The 25,404-nt window shown below is 34.7% G+C and overlaps 1 protein-coding gene across 10 annotated transcripts; it reads left to right on the top strand.

Moving 5' to 3' along the window:
• The first annotated feature begins 485 nt into the window (after positions 1-485).
• Positions 486-15,566, top strand: LOC104084907 (uncharacterized). Of its 10 annotated transcripts, none has more exons than XM_070177878.1 (7): positions 488-702; positions 12,392-12,596; positions 13,448-13,548; positions 14,343-14,397; positions 14,504-14,617; positions 14,792-14,867; positions 15,248-15,566. In XM_070177878.1, exons 2-6 carry the CDS (start codon positions 12,532-12,534, stop codon positions 14,823-14,825), a joined length of 369 nt encoding a protein of 122 aa, XP_070033979.1. In that variant the 5' UTR covers positions 488-702; positions 12,392-12,531; the 3' UTR covers positions 14,826-14,867; positions 15,248-15,566. The 10 variants fall into 10 exon arrangements, 9 of the variants coding, with proteins under 9 accessions (XP_070033979.1, XP_070033978.1, XP_070033984.1 ...); XM_070177883.1 differs by lacking the exons at positions 12,392-12,596; positions 15,248-15,566 and adding exons at positions 6,303-6,352; positions 10,499-10,585 and having other exon boundaries at positions 491-702; positions 14,792-15,133; XM_070177880.1 differs by lacking the exon at positions 15,248-15,566 and adding an exon at positions 12,659-12,712 and having other exon boundaries at positions 492-702; positions 12,392-12,565; positions 14,792-15,133.
• The last annotated feature ends 9,838 nt before the right edge of the window (positions 15,567-25,404 follow it).

Raw genomic sequence — 25,404 nt, forward strand, 5'->3', positions numbered from 1 at the left:
TGGCTTAGAAGTCTTATTAATGTGAATATGCAATGTTTTTCCTTAAGCTTTTAAACCTAAAAACTGTATTATGATGTGTCACTATTTTTCTTTTACAAATATGATATATTACATGGTTCAAAACTTCAAATAAAGAAAATTCTAATATAGAAAATTTTGTTGATTTAGAAGTCCTAAATATTAGAAAAATAATTAAATAACTATTGTATTAAATATTAGAAAAATAACACTATTTTGTTCAATGTGAGATCTATTTTTAAAGGGTAAAAAAGGCGAACGACATTTCGCTAAGGGTTTTCGTGTTTTTTATATAGTATATATATATATATATATATATATATATATATATATATATATATATATATATATATATATATAAAGTTTCATTTCATAAAGTTCAAGGGCAAATTGGCCATTTTAGCTTTTTCTTAATCTTACCTCGATTATTTCACTTTTGCCCCTCATCAAATTCAGTCTACTGCTTTCGCCATTTGTACTTACAAGAAATATTTTGAAATCAACCCAGTAGAAAAAGATTTGGCCACAAACCTTTTTGTCTGCTCTATGAAAGTTGGCATCTTCAGCGAACCACACTTGTCATTTCCCTTAAAATATTTTTCCAAAACTTGCATTTCAATGGTTTCTTCATCTGTCGATTCTGTTTCTAACTCCTCCATGTCCTCCACCGTTCAACAAGATCAGGTTTCTCTCGCATTCCCAGAAGTATATTTTTTCAATAAATCTTTTGTAATATTTTGCTCCTTCCGTTTCCATTTTAGTGATAGTTGGAGTGAATATTAAATACTCGATATGTGGTATTTGGGAATATGTTTTAGACTTGCTAGAGAATAGAGAACTGGTAATATTATTATTATTTTTACTATCTACTCCCTTTTAATTTATATATGAGTTAGTTTGAGACATGGTCTTAAAAAATTTAAGGAGTAAAAGTTTTGTGGGTCATATGACATTTGTGTGGCTAGAAAGACTTTTGGTTAAGGCTAACAACAACAACTACAATAATTAACCCAGTTTGATACCAACAGGTGGGGTCTGGTGAGAGTATTCTGTACGCATACCTTATCCCTACCTAATGCAGTAGAGAGACTGTTTCCAATAGACCCTCGGCTCAGGAAGGGCAAGAAGAAGAGGAAAGCAAGGAAGGAAGATAGATGGAAGAGAAAAGAAAAAAGGAGAGATAAAGGATAAGTAGTACCCAATAATAGCAACAGGAAAATACAATACATGAGACGAACAAAATCACTTCTTGTTAAGGCTAAAATAGGTAAAATGAAAAGTTTAAAGTTAAATTATTTTCAATTATAGAAATGTGTCATTTTTTTTTGGAACGGACTAATAAAGAAAGTGTGTCATATAAATTGAAACGGAAGAAATAATATATATATATATATATATATATATATATATATATATTTTTTTTTTTTTAACTCTTATTTTATTTAGTATGATGATGACATGACTTGAGCTTAAATAGGAACTGAGCTGACTTATTTGGGACTGAAGCGTAGTAATTTTTTTATATAGAAGTGAATATTAAAGAAATGGTTGAAAAGCTACAAACTTTAAAGTATTAAATTGTTTAACAAATATGAATTCTGGAAAGTTGTATAGAAATAAATAGTGTCAAATTTTCAGGACGTCCCGAAATATAAAGGGTCATATAAATTGAGATCGAGGAGTGCAACTTAAGTCGTTTGTCTTCTTGTTTTTCTCTCTTCCCTTTTCTTGTTTGGACTAGTGTTCTTTTTTATAAATATTATTTATACCTCCCATCAACACAATACCAAGTTTGTCATGACCCAAACTGGAGGGTCATGACTGGTAACCGGCCATACTTGCCGAGCACTGACGTACATTTTATCTAACCTTTCTTTTATCTGTAAGGTCTAACAAGGTCAACATAAATGGTAGACATGAATCACAAACAACCAACAATGATAGATAACGACATAAACACATATAACATGGGCCGACAAGGCTATCGTAAAGCTATATACAACAAAACCGACCGACAAGGCTATCCAAAACTATACATGAGACGACATCTGTCTATGAGCCTCTAAAGAAACATACGTGCTGGAACATTGTCGGAACAAGGCTTCGACCTACCCATAACGTCTATAACAAAATGCATACCAAGACCACGGCAAGTCCAGAGAAGGGGTCTCGCCAATAACGCTGAACTGAGCAGTCTACCGTGGTGGAGGAACTTCGTCTACTTTTCTATTAGGACCTGTGGCAAGACATGCAACGTCCACAAATAAAAGAGACGTCAGTACGAACAAAGTACTGAGTATGTAAGGCAGGATAACATAATTAAGAACAGTAATGTAAAGAGAGATAGAGAAAATACCATCTATAACATCCGAGTGCCTCTGAGGACGACTGACATGAAATGCATGATATAAAAAAAATAGAAAAAAATAAATAAATAAAAATAAAATAATATATATATATATATATACACTTTTAAAAACATACGCCTCTGTGGGCATCATCATCATCATATCGTACCCGGTCGTAATAGGCTCAGTAAAAACGTACCCTGCCACCATAAGGCTCGGTAAAACCCAACTGATCAGTGGTTGCACAATAGGTGTCATACCTGACCGACCATAGCGCGGATCGGTAGAGTAAAATAGGTACATACATATAACGCATGCTGGACTTATGGAATCACATTATGAACCTTTCAGAGTGACGTAAGGTCGGGAACCTTCGTATACGTTATTAGAGGATCTAACTCTCCATCATACATATTATAGGATTCAAGGAATACTAACAACATTTGGTACATAAAAATAAGAGAAGCAACATCAACATGAATCTTTCCATAAGAAGGGAAACAATGTAAGTACTACTAGCTTCTATGAGTAAAGTATCTTTGGAAGCTCGTCCGTTTATGTTACGTACAATCGGAGCCGTGCAAAAGAAAGAAAGGGATAGCCTCACATACCTTGTATATACTGCCCAACCTCAAGCTATGCAAAGGTCACGACTCCTTAGTCTACAATAAGAGAAATGATACTATTGTTATCTTTTAAGCGTCGTAACTATTATATGTCGACCACGACCTATTTTATAATAAAACGGGTAGCACCTCCCCTATTTATATGACTTCCCACAAGTTATTATAGCCAACAACAACCAATATACGCTCGTATATAATAGCTTTATACACTTTCTTCTTTCAAATTCACAAAGCATAATAATAACAACACAACCCCAACATCAACTAAAAACTACCGCTATGCCAACACTATCGTCAAGCAATCAAAGAGCGACAAGCTCCCGAGGCTCTATACAATGGTGTACTCCACACCCGACCTCTTTTTAACAACAACCAAGCTCTACACGAGCTACCATACCACCACCAATCTCCTTACCATACAAAAGTAGCCCATAACCTATTTATACAATTACTATGACTTGAACTCACGGCTTCCGATCACCGTCCCGTGAGTTCTCAACAATTACATGCCTTAAAATAAAACTTACCTTAACTAGATGTATGAAAATATTGAGAAGTTGTACGTAGAAGAAAACTTTGAGCACTTCATTGCTTTAGGGAACAAGGGATGAGCAAGATAGAGTTTCTCCCCACGTAGTTGCTGGAGTGTAAATATATGTATCTAATGATTCCCCCATTTCCCAATGCTAAAGTGTCTTAAACACTATGTATATAGAGGATATGTTCGGCTGAAATACATACCATCATCAAACTATTGCAAAAGTCTATTTCTCAGTGTAGAAGAAGTGTATTTATATATATATATATATTGAAATGATTTGTCCTACCAACTCCACTACTTTCTAATTGAGTAAAATATCATCACCTGTCACGTAGCACTAGGAAGTCTAACAGATTACTATAACTACTTTGATAAAATAATTTATTCCAAAAAAAGTTAATACTTATCTAGTAAAATAAGTAGCTAATATTATTTACAAACTTATCTATTAATTGGTAATTATTATACTTGGTAACAAAATAAATATGTTAATATTTTATAAAGGTTAGGACATTGATAAAAAAAATATATCATATCAAATTCTAATTTTTCCCAACATAATATCAAAATACAAATTTTTCTACTATAAGTTCTTAAAACGATAAAAAAATAACTTTCTCGCTTTATGAGAAAATAATTTCTATTTTTCTAATAAAGAAAAATTTCATTTATAAACTTCCGCATATCATGTACCTAATTTAATGCACATCCGAAAAGTAAAAATAACAATAACTACATAAAAGCAAACTTATCAAAACTTTACTAAAAGGTTGTCAAAATTACGGGGTCTTTGTTAACACTGTCATAAATCCCCTATAGCCACATGAGTAACCTTAATCCCTCCAAGTTTATATGGATTTACTATGACATATCCTAACGCCCAGGTGCGGTAGCTCATATAAAATGGACGCCAGCCAAACCTGTAAGCAGTTAAACCCGACCTGCAACCTCACAAGGCTATACAAAGCATTATAGATATGTACATTAGCTGTGTATCACCAATTTGTATTAAGGAAGAGTATTCTCAGGCTATTGTTTACCTCATAGAGCCGTTTCCGTTGCATTTTGCATTCTCCCAGCATTCTCGTTATCTAAGGATAAACAGAAAATGCTTTAGGATACACGTACGAGGTGAAGAGTATATGTAAGGGTCAGCTATTAAGAACCTTTAATCTGGAACAGGTAAGGGTATCTAGACTTCATCTCTTCTTCTGCTTCCCATGTCATTTCTTCCTTATTCTTGTTCCTCCACAATACTTTGACGGAGTACATTCTTTGTTCTCACCTTGCGGACTTGTCGATCTAATATAGCCACTGGCACTTCTTCATATGATAGATCCTCCGTATCTTGTACATCTTTGATAGGGACGCCCCGAGAAGGGTCATTTCCTCAACATAGATACATGGAATACTGGGTGGACAAATTCCAATTCGGGTGGCAATTCTAACTCATAAGCAATCTGTCCAATTCGTCAAAGAATTTTGTATGGCCTGATATACCGCAGACTCAGCTTACCTTTCTTCCTAAAACACATAACACCTTTCATCGGTGAGATCCTCAGGAAAACCCAATCACCAACCTCAAACTCCAGATCATGACGTCGGACATCGGAATAAGACTTTTGCCTGCTTTGCGCCGTCCTCAGTCGCTCTTGTATCACTTTCACCTTCTCAATGGCTTGGTGAATCAAATCTGTGCCATATAATTCTGTTTCACCGACTTCGAACCATCCAACTGGTGATCTACATCTCCTCCCGTACAGTGCCTCGTATGGGGCCATTTTAATACTGGAATGGTAGCTATTATTGTAGGCGAATTCTATGAGTGACAGATGGTCATCCCAATTCCCCTTGATATAATGAAGAGGTGGGTGAACCCCACAAACCATGATGGATAAAAACACTCTATTTGGACTCTTCTTATGAGAAAGAATTGCAACAAATATGATTCCTTTATCACTTTAGCTAAATATGGTGTTTCATAAATAAAACTAGGCAACAACTATTTTGGTTCCTTCATTTTCACGAGAAGTAGAAAAATTTGAAGCAACCTTTCATCTTTGGAAATTATACATAGCAACAGTACTATATCACAAGGGATATAGCATAAATGTGAATTTATATTGTAGTAGCAGCAATGTGAGTTGGTAATTTATGGAAGAAGAGTGTAATCTTTCTCAAAGACAATATATAGGTTTTGCGCACCACCTCGATCTCGTTGTTCTGTTTTGGCGCGTTGGTTAATCCGGATTTTCTTCAATGTGAAGTAAGGTGGAATAAGAGTATTTCTTGGAAAATAAGGTAAGAATTTTCCTCTCCTTGGTATATTTAAATTCGTCAAGGTCATGGCTAAATTGTGGAATGAGAATTATGGAATTAATAGCGGAAAATCGCATTTTGACGTTGTTGTTATTGTGTCGGATATTCAGTAATGTTCGAAGTTGTGTTGTGGATGAAAATCATGGGAGTAACTTGGATATATAGTTGTAGTTGTCATTGATATGTGTTTTGAAGGAAAGAAATATTGGAGAAGTATGTTTGATAATCGTACCCGAGCTTGCCGCTCGTTGTATCATAGTTTGGGTTGTAAAACTTGTTGCGGGAGTTGCTAGTTGTGTTGTTGTATTACCTTACATATGGTAGGCTTGAGGGAATGATAAGAACATGGGAAATCATGTCCATTTCATTGTAGGATAGGTTATCTTCCGTTATGCGATTAAGAGAATTGTTCGTATGGTTGACACTAGTATTATTCTTGTTATTATATAGATCGTGAAGTGGATACGAGTTGAGCTCTTGAGCTAGTGGGTTAAGACTAGGTATGTTAAGGCTATCCCTTCTTTCCTTTTGGCATGATCCACACGATATAAACAAAACGAGCAAACGCACAACTTTCATAAATATCTCTATTCATAGAAGCACTAGGCGTGCCTATGTTCTTGATTTTCCATGTGTCTTAAGTCTTATTATTATATCGTCTGTTCATGGGTCTCAGAAAATACGTAAGTTGATAAAGTTTATTTCATGATATACTCAACCTGTAATTCTGAATAGCTCTGTGAATCATGAAAAATTTATAATGTCATGCATGTGCGTATAAATGTCATACCATGCATAGGTATATGCGTACATAACATCATCGAGTCTCTGAGGGCATCCCATCATATCATCTCAGCCACTGTGGGCGAAATCATCAATGTATACCAGCTGATCAGGTGGTGGTGCGTATATAACGCCATAATTTTTCCCCATACCTCATATACATATACTATACGCCATCTGGTCATGGGTAATATACATGTATAAATGAATGCAATGCATAATGAAGTAAATCAATAAGATCCCTCGGAATGTCATGAGACCCATGAACAAATGATATGATAGTAGGACATATAGGGAATTAAGAACATAGGCAACCCGTACTTCTAGGAATAGAATCATTTGTGAAAGTTGCGTGCTTGCTCGTTTCGTTGCATCATGCCAAAAGGAAAGAAGGGATGGCCTTAACATACCTTAACTCCATTGAGTCCTTAATACCTTCAAAGCAATTCTTCGAACAACTCAACTCAATCTACCATAGCATAAGGAGATTCAAAATCAGTGTTGAGTAAAGGCTAAGTCCGCAACTTAAACTAGTAGCTTGTTTACGTAAATTTGTGCAACATCTCCCTTGTAACAAGAGCCTCCTCCAATACCATATACCAACAACAATGACCAGAGCAATCCAACAATACATAATTATCAATAACAAGACACCATATAACAACAACAACTCACAACTACTTCACGACGAGCTCCAATTGGAATCTGTATACCTCATATCACCCCTTATAGACTTCTTACTTTAACTTAATAGTATCATTAACATGATAATGAAGTCATTCATCAATGATTCTAGCCTTATACCATATATTTATAACAAAGAAAACAATCCACAACTCCAATTATCCTCAATTAGCAACTTTATTCACTAGTTCATGTCTAGTCCATCCATTTAACTTAATCAATATCAAGATAACCTTAAGCACATACAAGAACACAATATACATACCTCCTACAGTAGCTTCAAGTCGAAATCCAAGTTACATTTAGCTTATAACATCTCTCAATGACAATACAATACCATAGAAGTAACTTAAGCTAATCTTCACTTGCAATCTCAAGTTTAATATGTTTCTTTCATCAATTCACTTGATCAACATAATGCATCACCACAGAAACCATATCATAATAAAGTTATTTTCACCATTTTCCAGCCATAACAAATATATATATATATATATATATATATATATATATATATATATATATATATATATATATATATAGCCTTAAAACAACCCAACAAAAAATAACATCTCTTCCACTTTCAAGTATTATCTTGTAATCTTCATCCAAATAACTTAACCAACACATAGATAAGATTAATCCCAAGAAATAAGGTGTTATACATACCTTAAATAATCTGGAAAACCTCGAACCAAAGCTTCCCTTAGCTTACAAGCACCCTTAATCACATCACAACACCATAGAGGCTCTCTTCTTCACTTAGGCTTACTTTGATGTTTGATTATAGTGTATTTCTTTGGAATTTGTTTGGAGCCTTTGGGGAATTGTTTGAGAGGGTTTGGAGAGTGTGAGGCTGGAAGGAGGACGAAAAATGAGCAAGCTCATCCCAAAAACGAGATAAGAATAAGTGAAGGTCGGGCCCCGACCAAGTGGGTCCCATAGGGGCTTCCTACGCAGTCTCGCGAAAATGCAAATATCTCTCTACATCGATGTCGTATTGACGAACAGTTTGCAGTGTTAGAAACTAGTACATGGAGCTTTAATTCCATATAAAGATCTCCCTGTAACTCTCAATATATTGGGAGAAAATTGCCTCGCAACCTAGCCTATAAACCTGCCAGTTTCTTCGAACGACGTGACTTGGCGACCCTACTTTAAAAATCCATATTTCTCTACCCCGATATCGTATGAATAAATGGGTTGGACCGTTGGAAATTAGGTTCAAATACCTTCATTTTGTTATGATATATGTCCCAAAATGACATCATAAAGCTTACGAACTTAATTTCTCAAAACGGCTCGTTACAAGGTAAATCTTAGCTCGATTTTTCCGCAACTTAAATCCAATTTTTCCCAAACTTTATATGGAATTAAAGCCCCATGTATCTAGTTTCTAACGCTGCAAACCGTTCGTCAATACGACATCGGTGTAGATAGATATTTGTGTTTTTGCGAGACTGCGTAGGAAGCCCCTATGGGACCCACTTGGTCGGGGCCCGACCTTCACTTATTCTTATCTCGTTTTTGAGATGAGCTTTGCTCATTTTTCGTCCTCCTTCTAGCCTCACACTCTCCAAACCCCCTCTCAAATAGTTCCCCAAAGGCTCCAAAGAAATACACTATAATCAAACATCAAAGTAAGCCTAAGTGAAGAAGAGAGCCTCTATGGTGTTGTGATGTGATTAAGGGTGCTTGTAAGCTAAGGGAAGCTTTGGTTCGAGGTTTTCCAGATTATTTAAGGTATGTATAACATCTTATTTCTTGGGATTAATCTTATCTATGTGTTGGTTAAGTTATTTGGATGAAGATTACAAGACAACACTTGAAAGTGGAAGAGATGTTATTTTTTGTTGGGTTGTTTTAAGGCTATATATATATATATTGTTATGGTGAAAATAACTTTATTATGATATGGTTTCTGTTGTGATGCATTATGTTGATCAAGTGAATTGATGAAAGAAACATATGAAACTTGAGATTGCAAGTGAAGATTAGCTTAAGTTACTTCTATGGTATTGTATTGACATTGGGGGATGTTATAAGCTAAATGTAACTTGGATTTCGACTTGAAGCTACTGTAGGAGGTATGTATATTGTGTTCTTGTATGTGCTTAAGGTTATCTTGACATTGATTAAGTTAAATGGATGGACTAGACATGAACTAGTGAATAAAGTTGCTAATTGAGGATAATTGGAGTTGTGGATTGCTTTCTTTGTTATAAATATATGGTATAAGGCTGGAATCATTGATGAATGACTTCATTATCATGTTAATGATACTATTAAGTTAAAGTAAGAAGTCTATAAGGGGTGATATGAGGTATACAGATTCCAATTGGAGCTCGTCGTGAAGTAGTTGTGAGTTGTTGTTATATGGTGTCTTGTTATTGATAATTATGTATTGTTGGATTGCTCTGGTCATTGTTGTTGGTATATGGTATTGGAGGAGGCTCTTGTTACAAGGGAGATGCTGCCCAAATTTACGTAAACAAGCTACTAGTTTAAGTTGCGGACTTAGCCTTTACTCAACACTGATTTTGAATCTCCTTATGCTATGGTAGATTGAGTTGAGTTGTTCGAAGAATTGCTTTGAAGGTATTAAGGACTCAATGGAGTTAAGGTATGTTAAGGTCATCCCTTCTTTCCTTTTGACATGATGCAACGAAACGAGCAAGCACGCAACTTTCACAAATGATTCTATTCCTAGAAGTACTAGGGTTGCCTATGTTCTTAATTCCCTATATGTCCTACTATCATATCATTTGTTCATGGGTCTCATTACATTCCGAGGGATCTTATTGATTTACTTCATTATGCATTGCATTCATTTATACATGTATATTACCCATGACCAGATGGCGTATAGTATATGTATATGAAGTATGGGGAAAGGTTATGGCGTTATATACGCACCACCACCTGATCAGCTGGTATACGTTGATGATTTTGCCCACAGTGGCTGAGATGCCCTCAGAGGCTTGATGGTGTTATATACGCATATACCTATGACATTATAAATTTTTCATGATTCACAGAGTTATTCAGAATTACAGGTTGAATTCTTTACTCCATGTTTCTTTCATGTCTTTTATATATTACTTTCATGCCTTACATACTCGGTACTTTATTTGTACTGACGTCCCTTTTGCCTGGGACGCTGCGTTTCATGCCCGCAGGTCCCGATAGACAGGTTGAGAGTTCTTCTAGTAGGCTATCAGCGGAAGGTGTTTGTGCACTCCACTTGCTCCGAAGTTGCCTATTTGGTCAGTATGATTTGGACATGTATTGATTGGTATGGTGGGGCCTTGCCCGACCTTTATGACATTTATGTACTCTTAGAGGCTTGTAGACAGATGTCATGTACACGGATACTTGTATGGCCTTATCGACCTATGTTTTGAGTATACAAATGATCATGTCGGCCTTATAGGCCCGTATGTCACATGTATAAGTTTCTATATCATGTCGGGCCGTCCTATATTTAGTATTCCCTTATGTTTTATTCTGGTTATCTCATAACGGCCCTTCTGGCCCATTTACCCATGATGGTATGATAAGAAAGATACGTTACGTTGGTGCTCGGTTAGGTAAGGCACCGGGTGCCCGTCGCGGCCCATCGGTTTGGGTCGTGACAAAAGTGGGTATTTTTTGTTTTTGGTAGAATTTGAACCCTTGTCTTCAAGGTTTCTACCCACAGTCAATGACTAATGACTGCTAGGCCAAACCCTTGGGTGCGATTTTATGTTCTTAGCTCGTCGTACTTCGTATTTATTATGTGCGTGTGATCATCGAGCTGACCATTTGTGTGTTACTTCTTTGCTGTGATTTTTTGTCTTCATGGATCTCTGTGAAGAGTTGATTGGTAATGTCATGCTCTTACTATGATTTAACCTGGTGTAACTTTTAAGAGATTCTCTTGCAATAGCATGGCCTCTTAGGTATTCTTTGTTAATGCCTTTAGAGCTCATTGTTGGCTTTGGAAGAATGCTTTAGGACATTATTGGCTTCAAGTGTCACAATCAGACATAAACAAGTACTGAATTGGTTGTTAACTCTTTTGCTCTGTAGCAATGGGTTAGTCCATATCCAAAATATATGTCGGAATGCGAGTTATGTGTTACAGTTACTCTAAAATCCAGAGAATGATGTATACTTACTAAAGGAAAATTTTGGAAAGTACCTCTCATCGCAAAGTTAGGAAGCACAAAGATACTTCTCTGTTTTACAATCGAGATTATAAATAAAGCATCAAATCTTCTTCACTTACCTATTATTTACCTACTTGCTCTTTACTCTTCTTGTAATTCATTTGTAAAGCTCTTCAACTATCAATATTAGACGCTACGCCTTTGAAAATTATATAGAATTATGAGTTGGTTTTGAGCCTTTAGGTTCTCAAACCACTTCAAAAACTTGGCTTTAAGCTTGTAAGCTAGAATAGATCCAACAAGGTTTCTTGGCTAGTGGACAGTCTCAAGTTTTCATAATGACTGTCCGAATGTGCTTTCTGGCAGATCGCAGAAGTGTAATCCGTCACGTCACGGATTGATGAAATCCTAGGATCAGGTCTAACAAAGACATAAAGGGTTTGACAGGAGAATAATGTGATACTCCAATTCTTGAATAGTTACAGAATGTTAAGTACTCTATAAACCTTCGGTTCTTCTACTACTAATGAACTTAAAAATTTGTTTGGTGACACAACAAGAATCAGCAAGTAGTTTGGTTAGCTGTAACCAGATTGTTACAATTACTGCTTGTTAATACAATCTTGTATAAGTTATCCTATCTCCTGGTAAATACTCTTTTGTATAACAATATTTAAAACTTGTTAAGTAGCCGCTAATTTGTTTCATCTTGCAAGTGTTTGTGTTTCATCATTCCTAGTTGGATTTTGTCGGTCCTCTAAATAATAAAATGAATTTATCTTCTCTATGCTGACAGCTGCATCCTTCTTTACTTTATGAAGTGTGTTTTTCATCATTTATAGTCGATACAATCCGTTATCTATGCTTCTTTAATCTGTTTATTTGACTTTCCTCTCATACCCGTCTTGCTGTTCTATCCAGGCTATGCTGTGGTAGCCCAGAGTTTCAATTATATTGGACTGGGCTCTTGGTGGGCCCAGTAAGAAGGGATTTTTTGTTTGGGCCACATTTGGAAAGTCTGAACTTCTGAGCTAGCTCCAGTAGTCAAAATTCACTAAAAAATGCATATTTGTTGTTCAAAATGCTCGGGCATTGGTATTATCTGCTCATTTATTTCTTTCTATAGGTTGGAATTTACTAATGTTATCTGACTTGCTAAATTATCCCCGCGCGTATATATAAGGATAGAGGGCTAAGACAGTAGGTTTCACTTCTGTGTTAGCATCGCCGCAGTCTTGCAAGGTACCTAGGTTAATGCCAGCTTTCAATTTTATGAACTGATTAAAGTCCTTTTTTGTCTATTGAATGCGTGTATGAAATTTTACCTGTCTGGTTGAATGGAGATCCTGTTCTCTTTTATTTCTTTTCCCTCTATCCTTTTGCTGCTACATTTGTGATTATGGATTATCCTGTGTTTTATCCATTTGCGTCTATTCCCTTTTAGATTTTTGCCTGGTTTTTCAAGTTGAAGCTTTATGATGTAAAAGTTTATCACATATAATAAAGTCCTCTTTGCAATTGTTTTAATATATCTGGAGTTTAACATATAAAATTTGGCACCAATTCCTCCCCTTCTTCCTATGGGTTGGGTTGGTGGTAACTAATAAGAAAATTGATAAAAGATGCAATTGTAAAAATGATCTAAGGTTCTAATACTTTCCCAAAAGGAAGGATCAATAGGTACTGCTCATTTGGCTACCAGTTGCTATTAGAGAAGCTTGTGACAGCTTGTATTGAATAGAGACATTGATTAATTCTCTTTCATCATCCCAATTTGCTTCCGTGGGTCAGGAGATTATACAAAAATGATACTTATCTGCCCCGCAAAAAGAAAATTTTGGAATGCATTAATCACTTCTCTGTCAGTTTCCTATTATGTTAGCACTCATTTTAATTAGTTCCAGTGCAAGTCATCTACATGTTAAGTGTATTGTGAGCTCATACGATGTCCCAATTTTTATCTTGTTTATCATGTAGCTATATGGAGAGGGAACAGATTGAGAAGTTCAAGAGGTATGAAGTTGAGTGCAGGAGATATTTGATGTCCAAGTACTTCTCAGACAAGAATATCTTTGGAGGTAAACACTCCTTAGATACACAATAAGCGCATTTGTTATCAGTATTAAACCAGAAGGGTTAATTTTTTATTGATGCACGCTGGAGTTTCATAATTGCATTTGTATGTCAGTACATTTGCTGGTTCTTGTGAACTGCATTTGCTCACTTTTGGCAGATACTCTTTATCCACCTCAGTTGTGTGTTTTAGGGATCACAATAGTGTCTATTGGTTTTACCTCTCTTCCTATACCTTAATTGAGTACCTTCATATCTTTATTTTAGTGTTTTATCTTTGTGTCTACTTTTTCTGCTCTTTCTCCCTAAATACAGATGCTACTGTAGATCATTTTGTCAAGAAAACTATTTAAAACACCCTTTCTCAAAGCAATAAAGACAACACATTGAAGGACTAGGGTCAATAGGAAATGCATATTCAATACTGTAGTTTGGTACTTTACTTTGTATCTGTTTATTGCTTTGCAACAGTAGTAAAATAATCACTTTAGCATTAACTTCCTCAGACCTAAGGCCTGTATAGTAAGACTTTTTTGATTGAGAACCAGCATGTAAAGGTTAACCAACAGGGATGATATTTTCGGCGAGTCTGCTACATCTTTTGTCTTGCTATTTGTTTTTCGACATGCACAACAAAAGGAAATGTTTATCTTTGTGACGGGATAATTGTATCCGTTTTATTTTAGATCAATTTCAGTTTGCCATTGATAGGCTAAGAATTGTTTAGAAGTCAGCCCTACCATTTTCTTCCCTAAAAGCTTCAGATATGATTGAGTAGTTCACTGTTAATTGTTTGCAGGAAACATATTTGATGTGAAAATGACTGAAGATGGAGAAGCCACAAAAGTGAGCAGGTAATATATGTGAAAATATTGCATGTATTAATCTTGGCATATCTTTTGTTGCCTCACTAGCTCTTTTTGCTGTCTTTATTTTTTAATTTTTTCGATTTCGCCTCAGGTTTCCTGGTTACCAGTCCTATGTAGACCCTGCTAATTTTAATGATGATAACAGTAGCAAGTCAAATTCTACAAGTGAAATTCATGCTAAGAGGAAGCAGCCTTCAAAGAAAAAGTACTTATCTTAGAATTTCTTTCCTTTTATTGGGCTATCCTTTTAATAAGTACAATCTTGTGGACGCGTATATTACCATTTAATGAATATTAAACTTTCAAAGAACTTCATTCATCCTTGTGGATTGCATATATTAGCATAATTATTTAATAATTATTTTATTTACGATTACAGTTGGAAGGTTGCTGAGGATATTACATTTTGCTGATAGAAAGTATTGACATTTTCAAAACTGCGTTACAGTATAATTGTAAGTTTACATAAACCGCAGCTTGTTTTAAACCCATTATCTAGTAGAGTATAAGTTACAATGTTGTCTGTTTTAATTGAATTATAGTGATAGGATCCATACAATACACATTAAATTCCCGAAACCGCACAATATATTTGGTTAAAGGGAATAGGCTGCTCATAAAATCATCTCAAGCGATGATAACATGTAAAATATATTTGGTAGAATAATTGAGCTGATCGAAATACTGCCATAATAATGAAAAAATACAGCATCTTATTGACTGTTTTTCCTTTTTACTAGAATTTTCTAGCTTTCATGTGGCTATGTTTAGAAAAAGGCAAACAACTGTTCTCGTTTTCAAAATCCCAGAAATTGAAATACTAACAAGTTTACAGTCCAACCGAGTCGCCGGGGCCAAGACTCAAAATTGCAAGACATCCCATGTAGAATCCCGAAAACCTCAGTTGCTTCATTTTCCGTACAGTCGAAAATACAATTCAAGAGGTGCACAGCTAATGATGATATTTGGGAGATATCTCTTTGCCAATAGATTTTGCCAAAATAAACTTGGATTTTATTTGGCAAATATATGTTTGGCCATAAATTTTACTTACATTTTGGCCAAATCCCAAAATCAGCTCAATGCCAAAATATCACTATTATATTTTTTAAAACATTGCCCCAAACTTTTGTATTTTATAAAAGAGCCCACCATTTATTATTTTGTAACGATGTTGTTTCTTTTTCTCAGTCATCTGATAGTGTATCATATAATTCATTATAAAAATGATAATTTTATATCAAATTTATTTATTTTCAGGACTATGGTTTGCGATAATATAATGAATGTTATTGATAATGGTATTGTTGGGTATTTATGATAGTTTTTAGAACTTGTGGGTATAAATCATGTTTCATGTTTTTCCAAACCAAACTTCACCCAAAACAGATGTCCAAACACATTTTTATCTTCAAACCAAACTTCACCCAAATCCGATTTTTCAGAATAAATTTAGGAATTTACATTTTTCTTTTATTTGAGCTAAATATACATAGTAAATTCACTAAGTTTCACAATACTAGGTAATATTTGCATTTTTCAATTTATTAAAGCTAGGAAATCAATGAGACCATGAATTGTGTAAAAGTTTACTTATTCACTATCGACTTGATACACCCCTTAAAGAAAAAAGGGCAGCCTGGTGCATTAACCTCACTCTATGCGCAAGGTCGGGGAAAAGCCGGACCATAAGGGTCTATTGTACGCAGTCTTACCCTGCATTTCTGCAAGAGGTTATTTGCACGGCTCGACATGGTAGCAACTTTTACCAGTTACGCCAAAGCTCCCGTTCACACCTTTTAAGAAACAATAAATAATATGGTAAAAATTACTATATTACCCCTATTATTATATGTTGAAAAATGAACTGAAAATAAATAGTACTCCCTCGGTTCATTTTTAGTTAACTACTTTTGATTTTACGCTCCCTTTAAGAAAAAAAATAAATTAAGTATGTATTTTACAATTTTACCCATAATAATGGTAGTATTTCAAAAAGTCTTGATAAATGATTTAGGGAATGAATAGTTAATGGTAAAAGTAAAACAGAAAAAGAAAAAAAAAGATTGTCTTTATCTTAATTTAATATAGTGGATAAGTAAAAATATTTTTTTAGTACAGTGGACAAGTGAAAGTGAATGAAATGAGTAATAGTTAATAAGAAGGGTAAAATAAGTATAAAATGATAAATGAACCATTAGTTTTTCAAATTGAATAATTAAAAGTGAACATATATTTTTATCACGTGGAAGAGAAATTTAATTCATGTTTGTTGTCTTTCGATGTTTAAGACTTTGGTCCTATCCCGACAAGGAGCAAAATTCACACTTTAATCTCTACACTTTTGTCTGTGTTATTTAATGTACGTTCTTTAGGGCATAGTCCACAGACCAAATTCGACTAATTTCAAGACTCCATCATCCTCGGTAAAAGTACTTTCAGCTGTAAGGTCTGACTCTCCTTTAGGCACATTTCATAGTGATTGCCAATAATTAATTTAAGCTTCTAAATTAATCACTAGTCATTTTCCAGTAAAAGATATTTTGTATATTCTTTAAACGAGAGAAATCAGAAATGTAGCAGGTAACTTACCTGGAAAAAATTAGAAATTTTAAAAATCTATTGCGTTTGTTTGAAACAACAAATAGTGAAAGAATCTGAGTCTTTGCTGCAAAAACTGGAAAATGTTTTTCGACTTCTTTTCAACCAAATATTATTAGATTCAGAGAAAAGTCTTTTAGTTTTTCTCCAAAATTGAAAAAAAATATTCTAATGATATTAGGTAAAAAGAAATTTCAGTATTTTTAAAAAAGTGGAAGATTTTTGGGAGATAAAAAAATAATCAAATTTGAGACAAACACTCGAGGAAATTCTTCGCAACTGTTTGACATTATATTTTAAGAAAAGAAAATTCAAATTATAAGCAGTTAGTTACTTGCCATGACACTATTGAGATTGAAGGTGATATGCATGGTTTTCTTACAAACTCTGTTTACATTTCACTCAAAGTAATAAAATGACTTTAGCTACGTTAGAACTTCTATTTCTTTCTCCTTCTTTAGTCAAACTTGGTATTAGTAATTAGTTTTTCAATGACGGCATGTTTTTACACTCAAAAGAGAAAGAGTTGGGTTAAAATTAAGAGTTTATATTATATATACCATTAGTATATAGTATGAATTTTATATAATCACGTCATCCAAAAGATATCAAACATATAGGCGATAGCTTCCTTAAATGTGAAATTTGTAATCTGAAAATAATACAAGTTTACTTGCTACAATATGTAAAAGTGACTTAATTATCCAAAAATTGTTTACAAAAGAAATCGCAGAGAGACTTGGTGAAAACTTGAGTATAAAGAATTTTTATACCATTTAATTACCTTTACTTATTTTAGCAGGTAAATTGTCTTATTTTTAAGATTACAAATATCCACATGACTTAATCTCAAACTTGTTTACAGCAAAGGTGAAAAAGAGCAGGGAAACTTACACAAATGTCCCGAATAAGTTTTAACTTACCAACCTCTAGTCATTAGTCATAGACTTACCAAAATTAGTCATGCACATATAAAAATTGAAAAACCAAATAAATAAGGTTCTTTCTCTCAAAGAATCACATTAAAAAATTTCCTTCCATATTTTTAAATATGATTAGCAACATTAGATGCAAGACGAAAAGGAAATTTCATGGATGTGGTAGCAAATAAGGTGATGAAACACAAAAAAAAATAAAAATACAATATTCCAAAAATCTAAGCAAAAAAGGAACTTTTTCAATGGGTATAGTTGAAATTTATTGAAAACATATAGATAAGTCAATATACAAATTTTGAGGAAGATTGGAGGTGATTTGGACTGGTTTTGTATCAAAATTCGTAATTAAATCGAGTTCAAAAAATGATTCTGGGACACATGTATCAAACATGTATCACGCATGTATCTCACACACAAGTGATACACAATTGATATAAATATGATACACAGTGTGATACACGTTATTTTTTTCATGTTCAGTTTTTATTTTAAATTTTTAATTCAAATCACCTCAAAACTTCACCAAATCATCCCAAAACTGAGCTTCAAGCTCCTTAAGATGTACTCAATCTATTCTAATAACACTCATTCAAAAGAAAGCAAAAATTTGACCTTTTTTTTTTATACAAATAACTAATTGGCTAATATTAATAATATTTTATGAATTAACTTATTTTAATAATGAACTACTTATAAATGGACATAACCGATAGTTTGTTCGAACAGAACCTCATTGATAAATAGAAAATCAATGGGAGACCCAACCCTCGTGTTATGGACTTGCTTGTTAAAGCCTAAGTGTAAAGTTACAAAGGGTTATATTATCAAGCATGAGTTTTATATTTTTTCATCCTATTATCGAGCATAATATATAGATTGAGTGATTCAAGGCAGTTTACCACTTGCCCATGTTCTTCTCCTTCTCCAATGTTTTGATTTTCGCCCTGACTGACTCCCTTCAAAATTCTGTCCGTTAATCACCATAACTCGCTTTTATTTTTATATTTATACTGGTGGATCACGCAATTTCATACTAAACGACATTCTTTTGGCTTTGACAAAAGTCCTCTTCTCCTTATTAATATTAGTAAAATGAGACCGATTTAACTATGTATTCTTTCATCAAATGCTCGTAATTGAAAAGGAAGGACAATGCTTGATAAATGAAATTAGTTTATTCGGTCCACTTTAATTGTTTTTTTGGTTATTTTTGTATATATTAAGGAATTTATCTTGTAATATTAATTAACAATGAAATTGACTATGTTAACATTTATTATCTCTTTAATTTATTCATTGGAAACATAACGAATACTCCAAGACTCTTTACTCCAAGAACAACTTTGGAAAAAAGAAGTTAATTACTTCTTGATATTTGAAACAATTAAATATTGTGGACTATAAAAAAGACAAAAAAATCAATTAAAGTGCATCGTCGGGAGTAACGATTTTACTTAATTATACCTATAAACAATGTAATGGAATTTATTGACACAGTCATTATATAAAAGTTAAACGTAACTCCAAAATTAAAAACAAAAACTTGGTTTGCGTGTACTATCAAGGTGTGACTTTTATAACGTTAAATATTTTAATGATAATTAATCTCATTTTTTCGTTTTAGTTATCTTAAGTGCATGCTGTTTTGTATTATCAAGGTGTAACTTTTGCATTATTAATCTAACCAAATTCATAGTGTGTTGAAAGCATTTAATAGTTGTAAATATAAAAGTGTTTCATGGTTCGGTAAGGATTGATTTTTTCCTATAAAGAAACCAAACAAAGTAAGTCGGTTTTTTAAATATCTGAACCAAATCAAACCAATTAAGTCATTTTTTTATCGGTTTTGATCGGTTTTTTCAATTTTTCGGTTATTTATCAGGTTTTTTCTTAATGAGACATACAAGTGTTTTAAAAGGCGTGGGCGTAAGGCGAGGTGTTTTACATATGCCTCATCGGGGCGTAATCCCCGAGGCGTGCGGCGTAAGCCCTATAGATATTTAATTTTTAATATTTTATAAAATAATATAATGACAGTAAATATTTATAAACAGGTAAAATTGCATAAATATTGAAGAAAACTATATATATGTGTGCTCCATCCCCACAAAAAACTAATCAAAACAATCTATTATACGTTACTAACAAGCACAAGTAATTTGAGTCAAAGAATAAAGTTTTCTATATGGAGGAATAAAAACGATGATTAACCTGCAATTTGAACTTTGAATTTGCTGCTATGAAGAATAATATAGTTCTCTTTGTATTTGTAAAAAAAATAAAAAAAATATTGATTTTGGGAGATATTAGCAGACTAGCGGATAAGATAAAAAATTGAGAAAACCATGAATTAGGGCTTAAATCAATAAAAAAGGTCTTTACTTTTAAATTTAATACTTTTGAGTTCATTTTTAAACCTTTTGAGTAATTACCAAAATGACTTTTGAGAATTTGGGTATTATATGAAGGATTAATTCAACAAATTTTGTTTTAATTTGAAAAAGTCTCCCGGGCTTACCCCTTACTAAAAATAAAAGCACCCCGAACGCCCGAGCGTATGCCCCAAATTGTGGGGCGTACGCCTCTTGAGACTTTCGCCCCACACCATCGCCCCGGGGCATTTTTGGTACGCCTCGCCTTGGGGCTCGCCTAAGAAACGCCTTTTAATACAGAGACATACACTACCAAACACATATTCCGAAGACTACATTTTCAATATAACGCTATCAAACCAATTGCTCTTTGAGAAATCTATCATTTACCAAGACATATTGATGATAATTGAATCAAATAGTGATGAATAATTTAAGTACTCAATTTAAAATCGATTATTTTTAACATGAAATAAATTCTTGTACTTAGCAAAAGAAAACTACCAACCAAATTAGAATGTATAAGCAAATAATTAGATTATTATAATAACAAAAACTAGATTAAAATATAAACAACTAATATGTACCATAACATTTTATAAATTTTATATAAAAATATACATATATATAGGTGTAATAATAAATTTAAATAGCTACTTCTATAGTCAGTTTGGTTCGATTTTTTTGGTTATTTTTTTATTAAGACCAAAACAAAACCAAATTTGATCGGTTTTTAAAATTCAAAACTAAAACCAAACCAAACCTAAAAAGTATCGATTTTTTGGTTAGTTTGGTTCGGTTTTTGGTTTGGTTCGGTTTTTCGGGTTTTTATGAACACCCCTACCTACAAGTAATATGTTACTATCTAAGAGTAGTGTTTTCTATATATGATTAGTGTAGTTCATATTTTTTCTCCATTTTTCATCCTTTTGTTGCCTTATACTAATATTTTATGAAGAGTGTATACGGTCGAAGTTGAGCTCTACTATAACTTGGCAGATTAGGCTTGGAATGTGGTGACCAAGGACTGAAGATCGACCTCGAGTCCCACTGAGCTAAAATTCGAGGTCGGAAAGCCTGCCTTCGAGGAACATTAAGTCCGGTGTCGACCTTAGCCACGGACGAGCTTGGAGAAACATTGTTGAGATAACTAACAGAAGTCCGAAATGTCTGTGACCAGTTGGATATTACGGCACAAATCTCGGCATGAATCAATAAGGAACCGGCAATCATCGAACCAAGAGATCTTTTACCTTTTATAGAATTGTACCTAAATCAAGATTCATCTACTATATAAAGGAGGTTTGATTATTCATAGCGGATATTGTAACACGTATCTCAAAATAATATATTATTATTCTCTTTAAGTTCTTATTATTCTCTTGTTGTTCTGATATCGATTAAAGTACTTCTGGCTCGAGGGTGGCTAACCTTCCAAGGCTAAGGCTGTTCAATTTGTGTGGTTTGAATTTACTTTTCCATTACTTATTTCAATTACAATCTGATTTACCGTTTTGTATCAAGTAGATCACGTGTCCTTAAAACTACTTACAAATTCAATTGTTATCCGATTTTGAGGGTAAATAGTTTGGTGCCCATCGTGGGGCTAAGGATAATAGTGGTTATTTGATACAAATCTCCATAGCACACACTACTTTACGCTTGTTCTTTGAAGTGTATTTAATTTTCAGGTTAAAACACGAAATGGCAAACTCTCAATCGCAATCGGCAGCTCCCCTACATGTGGACAACGAGTCCGGCCACCAAGGTGAAAATAACAACATAGCACCCTGTGACGAGGTACCGCCCATTGATACCATCGGAATTTCGGATGCGGGCCCAATTGACCCTAATTCACATGTGGCTATCGACGCAAATTTGCCTACCGACCCCGAGAATAGCGTCCGCGGTGGAGCCCGATCGACAACTCAAAATGCACAAAACATTGGAGGAGACGGGATCAGTTTATGGGTGATCTTCGAAATATTGTAGGCTCAATAGGCAGCGATAGCTCAGTTACAAAATCAAAGTCGTGCGTTGAGCAGGGTTGAACCTGATCCGTCCCAGGAAGTTGTAACAACTCGGCCGGTCATTTTGAGAATTTAAGTCTCGTTCGGGGTTGAACCCCGAGTAGCTTCGTATTATGTGTATTGACTTGCGTGCGTGGTTGAATTCAATTACCAGGTGATTCGGAGTGATTTGAGACACTTAGTCCCTAAAACAGAAGCTTAAGTCTTAGGATTTTGACCGTAGTCAGAACTCTGTAGAGACGACTACATAATGGAGTTTCGTCGGTTCCGTTAGCTCCGTTGGGTGATTTTGGACTTAGGGGCGTGTACGGATTGTGTTTTAGAGGTCTATAGCTCATTTAGGCTTGAAATGACGAAAGTTGAATTTTTGGAGATTTTTTACAAGAAGTGGACTTTTTGATATCGGGATCGGAATGCGATTCTGAGAGTTGGAACGACTTCGTTATGTTATTTGGGACTTGCCTGCAAAATTTGACGTCATTCCGAGTTAGTTTGATAGATTTCGGCGCGAGTTTTAGAAGTTTGAAGTTTTGAAAGTTCATAAGTTCGATTCGTGGTGCGATATGTATTTTCGGCCTTATTTGATGTGATTTGAGACCCCGAGCGAGTCTGTGTTAGGTTATGGAATTTGTTTGTGTGTTTAGACGGGGTTCCAGGGGCCTCAGGTGAGTTTCGGATGGGCTACAGGTCATTTTCTCCTATTTTAAACTACTGTTATTTGTCATCTGGTTCCTTCTTCGCGTTCGCGTAGTGTTGTTTTGGAGGGTGAAATATTTCCTCTTTGCATTTGCATTCCCTATCTCGCGTTCGCGAAGTGCAAACCAGACCCTGGGTACTGGTGATCATTTTCCTCTTCGCATTCGCGTGTCTCTTACGCGTTCGCGTAGCTATGACATTCCACTCTTCGCGTTCGCGTAATAATTCACGCGTTCGCAAAAAGTAGTCGTTGGGCCATCAGATTTTTTCTCTCCGCGTTCGCGTACGTGTTGTCGTATTCACGAAGCTCAACTGGGCAGCTTTCAGTTTTCTTCTTCGCGAACGCGATTTCTCTTCCGCGTTCGCGATACATAAACACCTAGGGAGAATATAAGTTCTCTATTCAGAGGGTTAGCCATTTTAAACATTTTTGGAGTTCTAGATCTCGGTTTTGAGCGATTCTTTGTGGGTTTTTCAAGCAAATCGATTCGGTAAGTGTTCCTCACCTAGAATCTTATATATTCCATAATTTTATCTTTATTTGTATCGTTTAATTTTTGTTTTTAGTTGGGGAAAAATGTGGGTGTTGAAGAAAATTTTCAAATGAAAAATCATAATTTGAGGGACGAAATGGTATCGGAATTTGATAATTTTAGCATGGTTGAACTCATATCGGAATGGGTGTTCGGGTTTTGTAAAATTTGTTGGGTTCCAAGGTGCGGGCCCGGGGGTCAACTTTTGGATTGATTTTTTAGATTTTTTGATAAAGATTGAGGCTTTATGATCCAGAATAGTCTCTTATGAGTTTTATTTGTGCTTTGAAATTATTTTGATTAGATTTGAGCCGCCCGGAGGTTGTTTCACCTGAGGAGTTCATTTTAGAGTATCGGTCTGTCTTCTTTGAGATAAGTATCTTGCCTAACTTCGTGTGGGGGAACTACCCCTTAGGATTTGAGTCTTCTATGCTAATTGTAGTCAGTATACGCGAGGTGACGAGTACGTGCCCGGACTTAATTGTGGAAAGTTGGCCTTTTAGGAATTCTTAGGTCCTTATATTCATTGAATATGCGGTTGTTCTCGTTACGATTATGTTTCTTAGTTTCCAGTTTCACTTCTACCTGCTTTAATTAGAATTAATTGCCTCATGATCCACTCTTGTTGTTCATTTGATTCATATATGCCTTAACTGAAATTGTTATCTCTTCTATTGCCGTGTTGTCCTTTCCCTATCTGCTTATCTTTATATGAAATTATAATTATCTCTTATGTAATTGTTCATCCTTAATTGAGGCAAATGATTATTCTTATGCTGCTTATCCTCAATTAAAGTTGTTGTATCTCTCTCTTAATGGCCCAACCTTAAAAGAAGTTAGATATCCCATATTTTTGTTGACTTGTCCTTATTTGAAATTAATCGTCTTGTGTTAGCTCCCTCATTGTCGAACTGTACATTTGTGGACCGTTGTTACATAATATTTTCTTTCTTATTGAGTTGTTCTTATTATGACTAGCGTTCTCTATTGTGGCTACCCCTTGTGAATTAGTTCCTCCGTTTCCGTGAGTTCTGGAATTTCTGAGTTGACATATTTTTTGAATCCTTGTATTATGATCATTGTTGTTGTTGTACTTATTGTGGTAATGTACGAGGTTTCTGCCGTGCTGTTGTGGTTATTGTGATACACGAGGTTTCTGCCGTGCGGTGATTATTATGGGGTTGCACGAAGTTTTTACCGTGCTATTGTTACTATTGATATTTTCACATGCGGCATGACAAAGTGGGATATATATATATATATGGGGGGGTGTGTGTGGGTTGCGCATGTGGCGAGACAAGGTGGGAATATTATTATGCACGTGTGGTGAGACAAGGCGGGCATTTACTTTACTATTGCGTACATGGCGAGACAAGGTGGGCTGTGTCAGGGATTGATTTGTGATAATTTGTGATGGCCTGGGGACATTCTTGTTGTTGATATTTGTGTAGTGGTGCACTTACCTGTGTGAGATTTATCTTGTGAAAGTTGTGAGAAAAATATTCTACGTATTGTCCGTTCTTTTTCCTTATGCTTATTTGCTGGTATGGACTATGTTAGGACACTTGCACAAGCATACACGTAGTTAAGCACTCTTATCGGATAAGAGGTGTTCTTGATATTGTTGAGCATATATGATCACCCTTGTTTACTTGCCTTCTATGTGAGAATGGCTCTATTGGCACGTGAGTTATCAGTGCAGTTATGAGGTGTTATGAGGGCACATGATGCCAAGTGTTAGAGTTCAGGTATTGAGACCCGTGAGTTGCGATTTGTCAGAGGTTCGGTATCTCGTGGAGTTTGTTGACTAAAACCTGATATA

The sequence above is a fragment of the Nicotiana tomentosiformis genome, chromosome 6 (assembly GCF_000390325.3).
Source record: "Nicotiana tomentosiformis chromosome 6, ASM39032v3, whole genome shotgun sequence".
Classification (NCBI taxonomy): Eukaryota; Viridiplantae; Streptophyta; class Magnoliopsida; order Solanales; family Solanaceae; genus Nicotiana; species Nicotiana tomentosiformis.